We start from the raw sequence: 14757 nt of genomic DNA on the forward strand, positions 1-14757 counted from the left end.
GAATTCTCAGAAGGAAAGAACAAGTAACAGCTCTGGTCATTTGGAGTAAAAATAGAATGTAGATTTAAATGATTTTGACAAAGTAACCTGATAGCTGTCTGTTGACACAATAACTGATTTTACAGATGAGGGAAGCACAGTAGACCTAAGGTATCTCAATTTAGCAAGGGATGCTGTGCTTGCATGTATGAAATACATTTTAGATTTTGCTTAATAAACTGTGCTCAATCCTGTTCTCCTAAATGATAGGAAGAAAAAGCAGTTTGTAACATGAGAGGGAAATAAAAGAGTTTTGGTTGTCCCAGAATAGAAAAATGAAGGCTGACTGAAGATATGACTGATATTTAAAAATATGCCAATGAGTAAACACAATGGAGGAGGAAGAGCTATTTAAACTAAAAGACAATGTTGGCAGAAGAACAAATGGGCATAAAATGACCATGAACAAATTTAAGCTGGAAGGCGAAAGGTTTCTAGTTATCAGAAAGCTGCCTTTCAATGAAAAACAGAGCCCTTCTAAATGGCTTTTAAATTAAGCTCGGTAAGTTTATGATTTGCTTTGCACGACACACATGTTCAGCAGCATGGGATTTGATTCAGTGACATAGAAATTCCCTTTAATTTTATATCTTACACAAAGCAGCAATTACTCTTGAGATATACTAACCTCTCTGGCAGCATGCACCCACTGTGGAGCAGCACTCAGCATGACTAAAATATTCTTTCAGACAGAAAATCAAGAGACTTTGATATTCAGCTAATCTCCAGAAGATTTAAACAGACTGAATGCAAAGACTTTTTCCAAGCTTGAAATGTCTCTAAGACTAACATACTCAAACAAATGAATAAGACCAAGTTTTGTGTGAAAATTGTCACCTCAGTCAGCACTGCATTGGGTCCTAGTGCTAACCACAAAACTGTGTGTCACATCTTGAGCTGCCGACAGCTATATTCCCAGCCTTTAAAAATGAGGATGTGAGGATTTGAAGAAATGCTGATTTGAATAATTGAAACCTACTAGTCACAATGTCAGTAATGGAGAGAATATTCCTGTGTATTTTAAAAGCTGTGAAATCCTCCCTGCAGATGACGGGTTGTATTACTCATTCTTATTTGTTTAGATGAATTTAGAAATGAGCCTGGAAGGGAAAAAAAATTTGGATATCCAGTAAACAGGATGTATTTTATACACATTTTATATCATATATAGTATACTTAATTGGAAAAAATGAAAATTGAACATAAACATCAATATTCTAATAATATTAGGGTAGGAAATCGGAATAAGCCGTAAGCTTCTATCTTAACTAATGCCGCCGTGATTTTTGGTGTTGCTGAATGTCACACTCAAGGAACAAACGTTTTCCTCGGTGGAATTTTCTCAGTGCTGTCATTTTGTACAGCAGTCTGAAACACAGAAATCTCCTAACTAAGAAACCTATTCCTTTTGTTTTGCAGTGTCAAAGCCATGATTCCTCCGGGGGAATGCCTATATGCTGGGAGGAAAAGGAGGAAACCCATTCAGAAACAGTTAAGTATCATATTCATCAGGAGGCATCTCCCTCCAAACATACAGGCTGGAAATGAGGTAGAAGAAGGCTTCCCTTCCTCCTATGGTCCACTGATGCAGGAGACACCTAATCTTCTCTGCAGTGAGAAACCCTTGGTTGGGAGGCTGGCTCTTCATGGGTAAGATGTCTCCAGAAAGGATGCCAAGCATGGGTCAAACCATCCTTACCCATCACTAGGAATCCCAGGAGGAGGCCAGTGGTAGTTGTGGTGGGTACCATGGTGCTGATGTGTAGAGTGGAGAGGGACAGTGCCCTTTTGTAGGCAGAACTCACTGGTTGACTAAATGCCAGCTGGGCAATGGGCTGCAGGGGTGGCTGCCACCTTTGTGCTTCCATGCTCCCTGATTCCCTGTTCAAGGAGCTTTTTGAGAAGCCGTGTGTTGAGTGCCACCAGAGCTCTGGCACTGCGCTCCCCCCTTCCCCTTTCCAGGGTTTAGCCTTGCTTGGGGCACTGCTCAGTCCAACATGTGCAAGCACGGAAAGTGGGTCAGTTCAGCCAACTGAAAGAGCAGACTGTGATGACTCACTTTTTGCATATAGAACACATAATTTTCAGACTTCTATTTACTATAGGATCACTTTCATTAGGAGAAAAATAGGAAAGAGGAATTGTATGCATGAAGGCAAAGCAGAAAAAGAAGAAACACAATGGAAATTTGTTACAAGATGCTTGAAATGGGAGGGGGAAAAAAAGGTTGCTATTAACTCAAATGTAAATGAGTTTCAGATGCCATGAACCGATCTGTGAAATAAAGCTTTTTAATACAATCATCCCACATTTACATTTGATTATATGATTATGAAACACACATTTTTACTGTGTTAAAATTATGAACTGGCACTGGTGGCCTTCACACACAATTTAAGGATGAAAAGGTAACTAAAATAGATTTCCCTATCTTCAGTTGTTCAGAACTTCTAAAAATAACCCACTTGGCTTAAAATTGTATATATTGGTCTAAAGTCAACGGGGAGTTTCTCTGAATGTTTTAATGACGTCTGTTGATATTTGGATTTGGGACAGTATTTGCTCATGAACCACTTGTTCCCACTTAAAAAATTGTTTCTTTTAGTATAAAATGTATCATATTTCAATAGACAAAGATGATGACATAAGCAAATGATTCTTACTGCAAAAATCTTGAGTGTTGAATTCAAATGTATGTAAGATTTCTGCACTACTGTTTCAGTATGGATGTGGATGTTTGATCTTATAACAACTGCAAGAGGTGTGGAACATTTCCAGTTTGTGAAATTACCTCTATGCAGAAATGTTTATGGATCATTACTTTTGTGAGAAAGGAAGGAGACTTGCAGTTGCTTTGAGAAACATTAAGCTTATGTTTGGAGTTTACATGCTAGCTAGAACTCCTCTCAAAGATGACTTCTAGATAAATGCAATGGCTAAGAAAACTATGTGCTAACAAATCACAGAAATGACCTCATTAGCCTTTTTTGGAGTTCTGGCCTTAATACCCTCAGAAGTAAATTCTCACTTACTTTATACAACCAAGTTTTCATTTTGGGAACCACTGCAGGTAATGCTACCTTGCAAGTAGCTTTTGTATGACGTTGCAGTGCAGGTACCTGAGCATGAGCTTATCAAGCCAGGATGTGAACAATTTTGATTAAGAAATGTGGGTTAAAATAAAGGGAGATGTTTGAATTGTTAGAATACTGAACTCCCACACTGGAGACAGCACTCTATTTTCTGTGGTTAGTTACTTGCCACATGCTGAGGATGATTTCTCAGTTCCTAGCAGCACTGGTCTCTTCCTCAAATCTTATCTGTGAGCTTGGTCTCTGGTAAGCCTTGCCTGTGCTTATTCCCTCGCTCAGGGACTTACTCTCCTCTAAAGAGACTCTGAATGTCCCAGAATGACTGGCTGACAGAACTCTGTTCATGGTCTGTATCTTTCAATCCTACTGGTCTTACTGACATTTCAGGACTTTGAGGTATCCTTACTGTTATGCTGCCTTGAATGATTTGTCTTGAATTTAGAAGGGTAGACAAATCTTATTAATTGAGCAGCATATTTAACCATGATTTTGATCCATGTCGTACCATCTTTGTTACAGCTTTTTTCTCCTGTTTGATGGCATAGCATTTTCTCCTGTACAGCCTTGTTGTACTTTCCCCCCTGTAATTCCAACAATGAATCAAGGTAGATACTGGCACCTGTTCTGGGAGGAGTATTTGTTCACTTGTAAAACCTGATTTTTCAGAGGAACTAAAGTTGATGGGTATTCTTTGGCCAGTCCTAGTGGTGATTCCCCCTCTTTTTAGTGTGAATAGTCTCTAGAATTTAACCTTCTCTTAACAAAAGAATGAATGAGCTTAGGTGCCTCAGTGTGAGCACGATACTTGGATTTCAACAGGGATTCATGGACTAGTCCTTTCAAAGGTCAGAATTTAAAGGACAGAGGTGCAGCTTTGCCCTCTGCAGAACAACTGGAGCATTTATATCTCCCCATACTCAGTGCATCCCAAGAAGCCAGCTCTCTGACTCTACATCATCTTTTCCTGATCAGGCTGTCAACCAGGTGGTGATCCTGCAGCTGGCTTTTAACCCAGGATATCACGGAATGATACTCTTCATTATGCTCGTGAATGTTTTTCAGGCACAGGAATTCTGTTCTGAGGTGGTTTTACAGAACAGTGATGAAAATGTGTGAAGAAGCTCCATGGGAGAATACAGAGACCCACAAGACTGTTGAAGAATCTGTTGCAAATTTTACTGGGAGGAGCTAATGTTTCAGTCTTGCTCTCTACGCAGAACTAGCAGAGACTATCTTCATTATGTTGCTATTATTCAGACTATATATAAGGTTCAAGTTCTACTTTTATACATGCAAGTAAATTAAAAAACTGTAGCTGTTTTCCTTTTGCCCCCAGAAACTTCCAAACAAGCCCCATTAAATGTGATCTACACTAAAAAGTTTTGGCATTTATGGACACAGTTCAAACACCTGGAGCTCAGACAGATTGAACATTTTCCATCAGATATGCTTTTCAGCCAGACAGCCGGCATTCTGACTAAAGGAAACATTTTCTACCAAGTGTTTACTTCCTGTGGAAATCTAGCATTTTACTGGTAATTCAAGCATCTGGAAATTAAAGAGATCTTGTCTTTAGCCTCAAGCCAAAATCACTGTGCTGAAATTAATACTTAAAAAGGCTAAGGCAATGCTTCAGGACAATTAGGATTTGAGAACTTCAGCCACTTCTTCATCTCAAACCCTGGAATCTTGTAAAATTCTCTCCCTCTACAAAACATTTCTTGTAATGTTTTACAGCTCTTTAAAGGCAACTACACCTGCTGTAGCTCTGAGTGTATCTATAACTGCTCCAGACTGACCACTTCAGCCAGAACCGTGCCAGCACCAGGGTAAACAGAGACCTTGGGAGGTGCAGCTCTCTCCGGCTAGTTCTCATTTTAAAGCCCTTTGTGGCATAGCCCTTCCTCTTACTTGGTACCATACGATCCCACCTCTCTTCTGCTCTGCTGGTGTTATGTCTTCTTGACCATTAGTTCTGCTTTCACCTTTCCTTGCTGTGAAGACACAGAAGAGACATAGAAGGTTGCAAAAGGCCGTCTTTCCTTCTTTGAATGAGCAGCTTTCTCTCATTCTGTCCTTTTGGTTCATGGTAGATGGTGAACATTCACACATGCATGGCTGCCACTGGAGCTCAGCTCTGCCAGGATTCCTATACAATGTCCAAGCACAGCTCAGTGACAGAGGGTGCTGGTCAACACACTCATGCTAATCATCTGTTGTTACTTTGCTCTCAGCCTATCTGTTGCATCTTATGGTCTCTCTTTTCCCTTTTGCTCCTTAGTGAAAGCTTGCTGTCACAATAAATGATTCGACCTTTCTCAGCTCAGATCTTCTGCTGTTTTAACAGTTTAGCATACTTAAAAAACTTACTCAGAGCGAAGTTTTCATTAACAGGGTAGGGCTCTGCAGAGGGTAGAGCTGCAGTTGCAGGAAATTCCTCTGCGAGCTCACCAAACTGGTTTACACTAGTGGCGGTCTGCATGTCATGGGCACACTGAATCACTAATGCGCAAATGGCTCAATGCCTTGTGTACCACCGGAACAGAAAATGTTCTCCACACCAGCTCCCACATAGCTCCCACCACACAGGGACTGCTCATGTGGGTCCTGCACGGGTACAAGTACTTGTTACTGCAGAGCAGAATTTGGGCAGCTTAACAATTTGAAGAAAGAAGAGCCAGATTTATTGTTTAAAGTACAGATGCTCCTTCACTACAGCCGTGTTATATGGAAAGCAGAGTAAATGGGGGATCATCGAGTGACTCCTATGTCTCTGTTTACAGTTTGACAATCCCAAGTTTAACACAAACACAACAAGCATAATCTACTTTCAGCTGAAAATAAAGGCTAAAATTTCCATTTACCTCAAAGCAGCTCACTGAAGATTTTCCCTGCCTGTGCCTTTCTGTTTATGGTCAGCTTACCTAGCCTTTCCATGGAACTCACATTGTTTTAAATCACATCCACTTGGCACCTTATTACCACTTACATCAAACCCCTGTTTGTTTGGATTCACTCCCTTACTGAATAATTTCCTTGAGTTTTCAGGAAGACTCTGCCCTGAACTTTCTCCTGTAGTCTTTTTACACCATTAACCGCCGTCTCCAGAAAACTATTCCTTGTGCTCAGTACAAAGGCAGACCACCTAATTGCCTCAAACCATTCTTCTCTGGCATAGAGCAGTCACTATTTTATGTAGTAAATAGACTTGAACAACTTCTATTTCTATTTCATGTTACTCTTGACAATTTTTACCTCTTGAACTCATCAGTTTAATTTTCCTCATTGGAATTAATTTTTTTCTGTCCTACATTGCTTCCTTGCTTCAGCTGGTTTGTCAGATGTAAAGATCAATTAGCAAAAGCTTATGTTCTTTAGCTTCTGCTCAGCTATGGGCTATGTTCCCACAGAATTACTGCCCTCCATAGATCAGACATCCTTTTGGTGTCATAGGATGATTGAGCCTCAAGGTTTACTGCAAAAAATAGTTAGCTTAGAAAAAGTAAAAACCATTATTCCTTCTTTGTTGATTACATTATTTGTTCTTATATTTCCTCTCTCTAATAGAGGAAAGTTGATCATTTATCCCAATCAGCAAAATCTTCTCCATGTCTTTGGAAGTAACTCATGGTGTTATAGAAGAACTACATATTAGTGTTTGCAATTTTGAATGAAAAAGCAGAAATTATATGTTATCAGTGACACCTGCCTCAAATTTTTTCTGTCCATTCTGTCCACTGATGCTGTCCTCTTGGAGTGAGGGTCTCAAAAGTAGCAATTAATTTTTCATACCTGAGTTGCTTTAAGAGGTTTTCAGTTGGCAGCAGTCACACATACAAACCTGCTCTTCAAAAAACAGATCTTTTTATACTAATTCCTAAGCAGAATTTTTTTTAGAATGACAATTGCAATGACAAATTAATACTGTTTTAATTTAACACCTTAACCACCTTGTGAAATGCTAATGCTCAAAATTAAAATTATGATTGAAATATGCAGTAAACGTGGGTAGCATGAAAATGCAGTAGTAAAATGCTACAAATAATTAGTTTTACTCTCACTGTCCACTGGAACCTCAGCCAGCTACTTGTCCTGGGACGACTGTATGATACTGTATTCCCTATTGATTCCCTGTATGATATTGTATTCCCTATTTCCTCTAGTTTGTCTCAAACCAGGACACTCGTTAAGATTATGATCCTTGGATTCAGCGAGGTGAAAGTAGAAACTGTTAGCACAACCATATTTTTCTTACTTGCTGTTTCCCATTCTTGAGTATCCATGTAGTTTATGGCTCCAGTATCCCGTAGCTCCTACCTGGATAATGCACTTGACTACTGCTGGGTCCAGCAACAGCTGTCTACTGCAAGGAACCACCTTCTCAACCTCCCACTCAGGTCTTCCTGCTTAAAGGAGAAGTCTGTGCTTCAGCACTGACCATCCCACACCGTCAGGCTGGAAATGAGGCCCCCATTTCTGTGTGCAGAAGCACCAGCTTTTCCATTACTCCCTCTTGAGAACATCTTACACTGGGATGTGTTCTCTGGGAATATTAGCGGACATTCCGAAATTGAGGTTCCTCACTAGTGATGTATTTAATCTTAATGCATTTTCACAACAGCTATTCTAGGTTATCTAGCACTGTCCATTGCATAGGAGGAACACAAAATGGACATGGACTTGCTTGGCCTAGAAAGCTGAGTAATGTTAGTGTTTATGTTTTGTGAGGAATATCAATGTTCTTAAGAAACCAAATTCTTATCTTTGTTATTACTGATGTAGGAAGGTAAATGTGAGAACGTACACAGGAGTTTTGAGCTTGAGGAAAGAGTCTCTCTTCACCTTGCCCATATTTTTTAAACTCATGTCTAAAGACAGGTTCTTTTCTTAATTATCTCCTGACCCACAGGTTAGCTTTGAGTCATTAAACAGAGGGAACTAAGATGCTTTGAACCAATACAGTGGATATAGAATGGGTTCATGCATTAGTGATGGTAATTTTCCCCTGCTGTTCTGCCCCTCATTTACGCAACAAAGATGAGAAATTGTTTTTCCTGGCATTGACTAGAACATGAAGATAGTTCCCAGTTCCCTAAGGTGAGAGGTCCTGAGTAAGAGATACCAGTTCTTCACTTTTTTCCAGATGTGAAAACAGAAGACAAAGCCTGTGTCTTTGCACTATGGCAAATACAGAAAGGTCGATCTTTTTTTTGTCAGAGGACAGACTTTAAAGATTTTCATAGAAGCTAAGAAAAGTATTCCCGTTATCAACTAATTGCAGACAGCATCTCAGTCTCTGGAAGTAAAACAGGTAATCGAGAATGTGTTCTCTACCACAGAAGGCCAGAAGTTGGGAATGAAAAATCAAATCCTTCGAAGAGGCACAGAGACCGTCTGAATGCAGAACTGGACCACCTGGCCAGCCTCCTCCCTTTTCCACCCGACATCGTATCGAAGCTGGACAAACTTTCAGTCTTGCGCCTTAGTGTCAGCTATCTCCGAGTCAAAAGTTTCTTTCAAGGTAGGTTTCCTTAAGATATCAACATTCCATTAAAAGTATCCCTCTAATTTATTGCTGCTTTGCACCAATCCTGTGTAAAAGTAACTAACAGCATATATTGAGGAAGCCAGGGAAAAAAAATCTATTATTGAATTTATTTTGTGCATGGGATGTTGCATTGGAAAGTTCATGCCTTTCCTCTTACGCCATTTGTGCAGTTTCACCAGTGGCATACATCCACCTTCCCTCAGCAGGCTTTAGAAAAAGGGAAAACACAACTGTAAAATCACTAAACTGGGAAAGAAGCTTGGGGCAGATATAATACCTGTAGATACTTTGAATTCTCTATGTGAAGCTGTTACCATGCATGTTCAAAATGCCTGTTTAAGTATGATGTGAAAGTCAAGCAATCACTGTATTACCTATGTTTGCTGTATGCCAGGAGTAAACAGGTTTGCTTGCAAAGCCAAGATGACCCCTGTCTTTAAGGATAAGATTCAAACTTTAAAGTGTTGAATGAAGTTGTACTAGGCTATGCTTTGTTTTTGTAGTTGTCTGGCACACAACACAATGAAAGCCAAATGTGTGTTTTGAGATGCACATAAAAAGAATTCTTCCAAATATGAAGATATTTTGAGTTTCTTCTGTTACTGAGGAGTTCACAAGAGCAAAATCCAGATTAGGGATTTAATAGTGGAAATCCTCACTAGAGTTGTTTTCAAAAAAAAAAAAAGGAAAAAGTCTATTTGAAGGAGTATAGTTGACCAAAACTTATAGGTCGACTGCAGAGATAAACAGAAGTATTTTTTACAGACATTATTTTTCCTTTACTACTCCTTATTATTTCTTCCTCTTACTACTTCTTATTATGCACATTGTGTACATATATATATTTTTTTTTTGGCTTTGACCAGAGAATAATATCTGTTGGTTGGATTCTTGCTTTTAAAATGCATTTTAGTATAAAAGAAATGCCAGCTTCAAGAGGCTTTGGCAGGCTGAAGGGCATTTCACAAGCTGACGTCAGATTACAAAGGGTGATATCACTGATAGCAGGAGCCTCCCATGTCAACTCTGGCAGCTGGTTGCCCAGCCTCCAGCAAGCATCCTGCAGTTTACAGAGTCCCTCTTTCCCTACAAACACATACCTGAGTGTTATGGCCCCTTCCTCTAAGCTTGACTTCAATTTCTCTTGGATTCACAAGCAATAATATCTCTTCAGCTTCCTCTACTACTCTTCTGCCACAGTTTCTAAGATCCATTGTCTTCTTTTCTTAAAGGGACGAGATAAAAGGAAAACAAGTAAAGCCAGGCTGCATTATGCTGAAATGTTCCATGTTCCAGGTTTTGAGAGATTTCATTTAATTTAGTCCCCAAATTACCTAATTGAACGCATAGTTTGTGTTCCCTTCATTCTTATTTTTAAGTGTTTACATCATGAAACTAAGGTTACAGAAAGCATTGTTTATAGTAAAGGAAGGAAACTACATACCATTTTAAGACAAGAGAGCTGGCTGGAACTTCAAAAGTGTGGAGTGGAGGAGAGGTGAGCTGTGGAAACAGAGCTGTGTGAGGAATGGTTGCAAACGTTTGGGTAAGAGCGGAATCTGCTGCATCCTTCATGAACATCACGATCTACTTCCTTGTAATTATGGAGAAATAAGGCAGAATCTGTTTGTTTGGGTTTTTTTAAAGCAAAAACTTCGGTAGCAATTCACCTAAAAAGAAAACAAACATACCCATCCCAGTGTTTCAATCTTTGTTGTGATGAAAGGGGATAGAACAGCAGAAATGGATTGTTTGTGGTTTTTTAAATCAAAGGATGGCACTACAATGGGAGCTGTTATAAACACTCTGAGGACAGAGAACAGACCAGTGGCATACAGAGATGTTAGAAAATTGGATAAAAAAATGTATCTGGAAAAATGGCTTAGTAAATCTCTACTAATTCACTCAGGGAAGATTAATCCAAAGAAACTGGTGTTCAATAGAGAAGACAAACCTGGAAAAGAGAACATAAAAACAATCATTAAAGAGGGACAGTGGTCAGCAAGTTGTTCCATGCCTGTAATATGATATGCCGACATAAACAAGAAGGCTAAGTGTGGATTTTGGTCTGTTTGCCCAGAGGCAGCATGTCACTACACAGGAAGGTTATAATCCCTCTCTGCATGAGACCAGCATGGCTCCATCTGGAATAGAGCTTTCTGTTGTGGGCATCTCCTGGTCACAAGGGCATTAGTACATATTAAAGGGTTTGGAATAAACACAGGCAAGAAGTGACTATAAAGTTTCACGGACAAAAAAAGTCAACCAACAAACAAACAACCCCCCAAAAACTAAAGTTAGCTCAAATGTGTACAATTTGTATTCTCCGGCTATTTGTCTTCATAGGAAAAGAAGAGAAGGGAAGGAATTGCTTAGGATATTTTAGAGTGGCACAATGGAAGAACCAAGGAGTGATGATGCCCAAGAGGAAATTTGGCCTGAATATCAAGCAAGATATGCCTGTAGTGAGTTCTGTTCAGCTATCCGATGTTCCTAAAGCGGATGCAGTGGAGACTCGGTTCATTCAATTTTGTAATGTGTGACAGACAATCCTGTGCGTCTTTCGCTTAAAAAAATTGTTCTCTGAGTTTTGAGGAAGTGTAAATTGCAGGTTTTTAAAACATGCTTTTAAGGATATCGCTTGCCATTTTTAAAAAAAAACATGAGTAATGCTACTTGACACATAAGTTCATATGTGACATTGCATATTCAACCCATAACAGGTCCACAATTCCCATGGCAATTACAGTGGCACACCTTCAACAATGCCAGCGGTTTCTGGGCACGCTCATTTACTTACCACTAGGTGTCCTTTTAGTAGCTACTCTGCAGAGTCTGTGCACAGCACAAATGTATTTATGAAGATCAATAGCCAACTGGAGGGAGCGGCGTAACCTCACCATATTGACTCCAAGTGTGACAATGGTTTTACAGAGAATTAGGTATTAGGGCATGCAGAACATCTGTCAGTCATTTATTCCCTTTTTAGTGACCATTAGAGGTTAGTACCTTGAAGCATTTGGCAAATTCATCTTACTTGAGTTGTTTAAACAAAGGCCAGGTCCCTTTCCAAAATTTAGACCTGGTTGTTGAGGCAGATATTCCTAGGATTCAGTCTGAGTCATTGTGGTGGATTCCCTTCCTCATTCTTAGAAATGTTTTTCTTTTGCTTCAGAATATTTCTTCTGTCTACTTGTTTAAGATTCTTCGTATCTCTGTTATCAGTTGGCAGATTAATAGCCCCACTACCCCAAAGCTATAGCCATTTAGTCATTTTGCATTTTCCTGATAAGCACTTCAAAATGGCTTGCAGCAATAACCTTCCAATCTCACCGGATCTCGTGTATGAATCAGCTGGGTCTGAACCAGGCTTAGCTGATGACTGAGGGACATAAACTGCTACAGGAAACTGTGACTGTCATTTGGCCCTGACAAAGATTTGCTTTGGGTGGGGCTCCTGCGAGCATGGAGTGGTACTTAGTGTCTGTGACCACTTGAGTTTGCTGGGCCTCTGTCTTGGAAATATTCCATGTCAGTTAATTGCAGTCTGTCTTCTTTTACCACTCTTGACAATACATCCTTCAGTACCTCTTATTTCTCAGTTTTTCCACTGGTGGGGAAGTGGTGGTCTTGCTCCACTTCAAAACCAACTCCCTTTTGTTGGTTGTTTAAATTGTTCCCTTCTAGTATAGGCAATGATTTAGTAAATAAATGTCAAAAGAATATCACCTTGTCCTTTTAGCAGCTCAGGTCCTTTCTGAGAGAGAGTTAGCTTAAGTTTCCCAGTACTTGTAAGGAAGCCAGTTATGACAACTTAGATAGACCAGCACAGTTACAAGCAGGGCTGTACAGTTCCTCATCTTTCAGTTCTTAATGTAACTAACCTTGTGTGAAGAGGCCACTCAGGCTTTCCTTCAACATCTCATTCATTAATATTAGACCTTTTAGCCATAAGCATTCCTGATAAATGATAGCTGATGTTGAGTATAGTCTTAGATGGGAAATGTAGAGATCTTAACATGGTCTTAAAATAATTTTTAAATTTTAAATCCCTTACTACATAATTTATATAAAGCACAATTTAATTCAATAGCTTGTAATTTTGCTCTTCTGGACATTTTTTGCATACATGCATATACATATGCAAAAACAGAGACGTGCATGCACGCACAAAAGCAGCGTCTTCCCAACAAAAATCTCCCTCACAGTATTATTTTGAATCTCTGTGTTTATTTCAGACTTCAGAGCCGTCTTTATATTTACTTATTTCCAGACTTCATTTGATTTTGAAAGCTAAAAATCGGGTAGATTTATGGACGGCTAGATATGGATTGTAGAGTGTCACAGATGAACTCTGCGAATAAATGTCTTAAAAGTTTCTGTAAGATTTATATTTAAACTGCAATCCAGATCTCTGTAAAATTAGTGACAGTCAAGCATGGAGACATGTTGTTTGACCTGCCTTAGACTAAAGTTATGGATTTTAAACTGAATTACAGCGGAGTTTGAGAAATTTGTCTACAAATGTTAGTTCATCTGTTTCCATGTAGAATTAAAAATTTTAGGAAACAAGCCTGTAGTGAACTTATCTTGAGTAAAGAGTAAGTTACGCCTTAACCTGAAGGTCATTGTCTAATGTTTTTGCGAATCTGCAACACGAGTGATTTAATACTTTCCTTTGCAATCCTTATCATCCAAGCTGGAAGTCTCCTGCTTCAATTATAGAAGAAAAAATTGTTTCCTTTTCTTGTGGCACCACAGCTTTGACAGCCATGAAGGTGATCCTAGCAGATGGAAGCAAAAAGAGGCAATAAACATAAAACTTTCTTGTTTTCATTGTATGTAGCTCCCTCTCTGCTGAGTAGCAGAAAATTATTTTTCCAACCTTGTATGGTTAAAGGGCTTCTAGCATGCTTTTTATAACCTTCCCTTTCTTGCTACATCTGATATTAAACATTGGCTTTTCTGTTTCTCTTCTTATATATGTGTGCTTTATTTTACTCATTTTTAAAAAAGATTTTTTGTGAGCTTCCAGTCACTAAAGAGCTCAAGATCTTGTTAAGGTGGTCTTTTCTTACATTTGCCATTCTTCACTGCTACTGAGACAGTTCACACTTATCTTCTATATATTGATTTGTTGAAAGAACATCCAGCTTCTATTTCCCTTTGATATGCACCCTCTGAGATTTTTCCAGGTGTACTGAAATCTCCCTCCTGTTGGTCCTCTGTCTTCATGTTGCTGTGCCTTAGATTGCTGCTGCTGAAAGAATCATCAGTTCCAAGATTTCCTGGTCACTTTTACCAAGCTCCCCTAACTCCTTCTAACCCACTTCTCCCCTTCAATTAAACCTCTTTTACATACATATATATACTTTTTTTTTTTTTTTTCCATTTCTGACAGGATAGCACACACTGCGTGGTTTCTGTCTTTCTTCTGATTAAGCATTTATGTTAGTGGGTCATTTCCTTTTACTCGTCTATGTGTTTGGCGTGATCCAATTCACATCAATGTTTATCTTTAATGGAAATTGAATTTATCCCTTTTAAGAAGAAAACAACAAAGGATTCCTCCCAGCTGGCCTGATTTTCAGTATCCTCAATTGCTTGCAGGCTCTTCCAGCATTGTTCTCCTCCCACAGCGTCCATGGCTCTTACTCTCCTAGATCAGTAGCATACTACCGTGATAGGGATTCCTCAGGTTCATTGATTAGACCCTCCAGGCTGTTATTTATTGTAGTATTTGAATATTTAGTGTTGCAGCCCCCACTGTAGACCTGCTTCTGGTGTGACATGTATGACACTCCAGTGATACTCATGGAAAATTAAGATCTTAAAACCTGAGATGGGTAAGGAAGCACAGAGTGATCTTGCTTTCAGTGCATAATCTGCAATGTAATGCTGCTTAACAGTGCTTTAGGAATGCTGCTTACATGAAGCAAAGCTCCTGGTCTGACGGTCCAAGATGCCTCAGCAGTGCATGTACTGGGGTTCTCAGGCATCCCTTTCTACCCCACTGTCTCTTCCTAACAATTCTGTTTTCCCAGCATTTTCTTTTCAAACTATCAGCAATTTTTTTCC

At 39.3% G+C, this 14757-nt stretch overlaps 1 protein-coding gene across 1 annotated transcript in view; it reads left to right on the forward strand.

Moving 5' to 3' along the window:
* LOC121672849 (aryl hydrocarbon receptor repressor-like) overlaps positions 1–14757 on the forward strand; it is an 88799-nt gene that overhangs the window by 17661 nt on the left and 56381 nt on the right. Inside the window, exons 2-3 of the mRNA XM_042045759.1 lie at positions 1459–1530; positions 8471–8652. Coding sequence (XP_041901693.1) covers positions 1469–1530; positions 8471–8652 — 244 coding nt within the window. The 5' untranslated portion in view covers positions 1459–1468. The remainder of the gene's footprint in view (positions 1–1458; positions 1531–8470; positions 8653–14757) is intronic.

The sequence above is a fragment of the Corvus kubaryi genome, unplaced genomic scaffold, assembly GCF_017639235.1.
Source record: "Corvus kubaryi isolate FWS band 111438036 unplaced genomic scaffold, C.kubaryi_AGA036_p1.0 65005, whole genome shotgun sequence".
Taxonomy (NCBI): domain Eukaryota; kingdom Metazoa; phylum Chordata; class Aves; order Passeriformes; family Corvidae; genus Corvus; species Corvus kubaryi.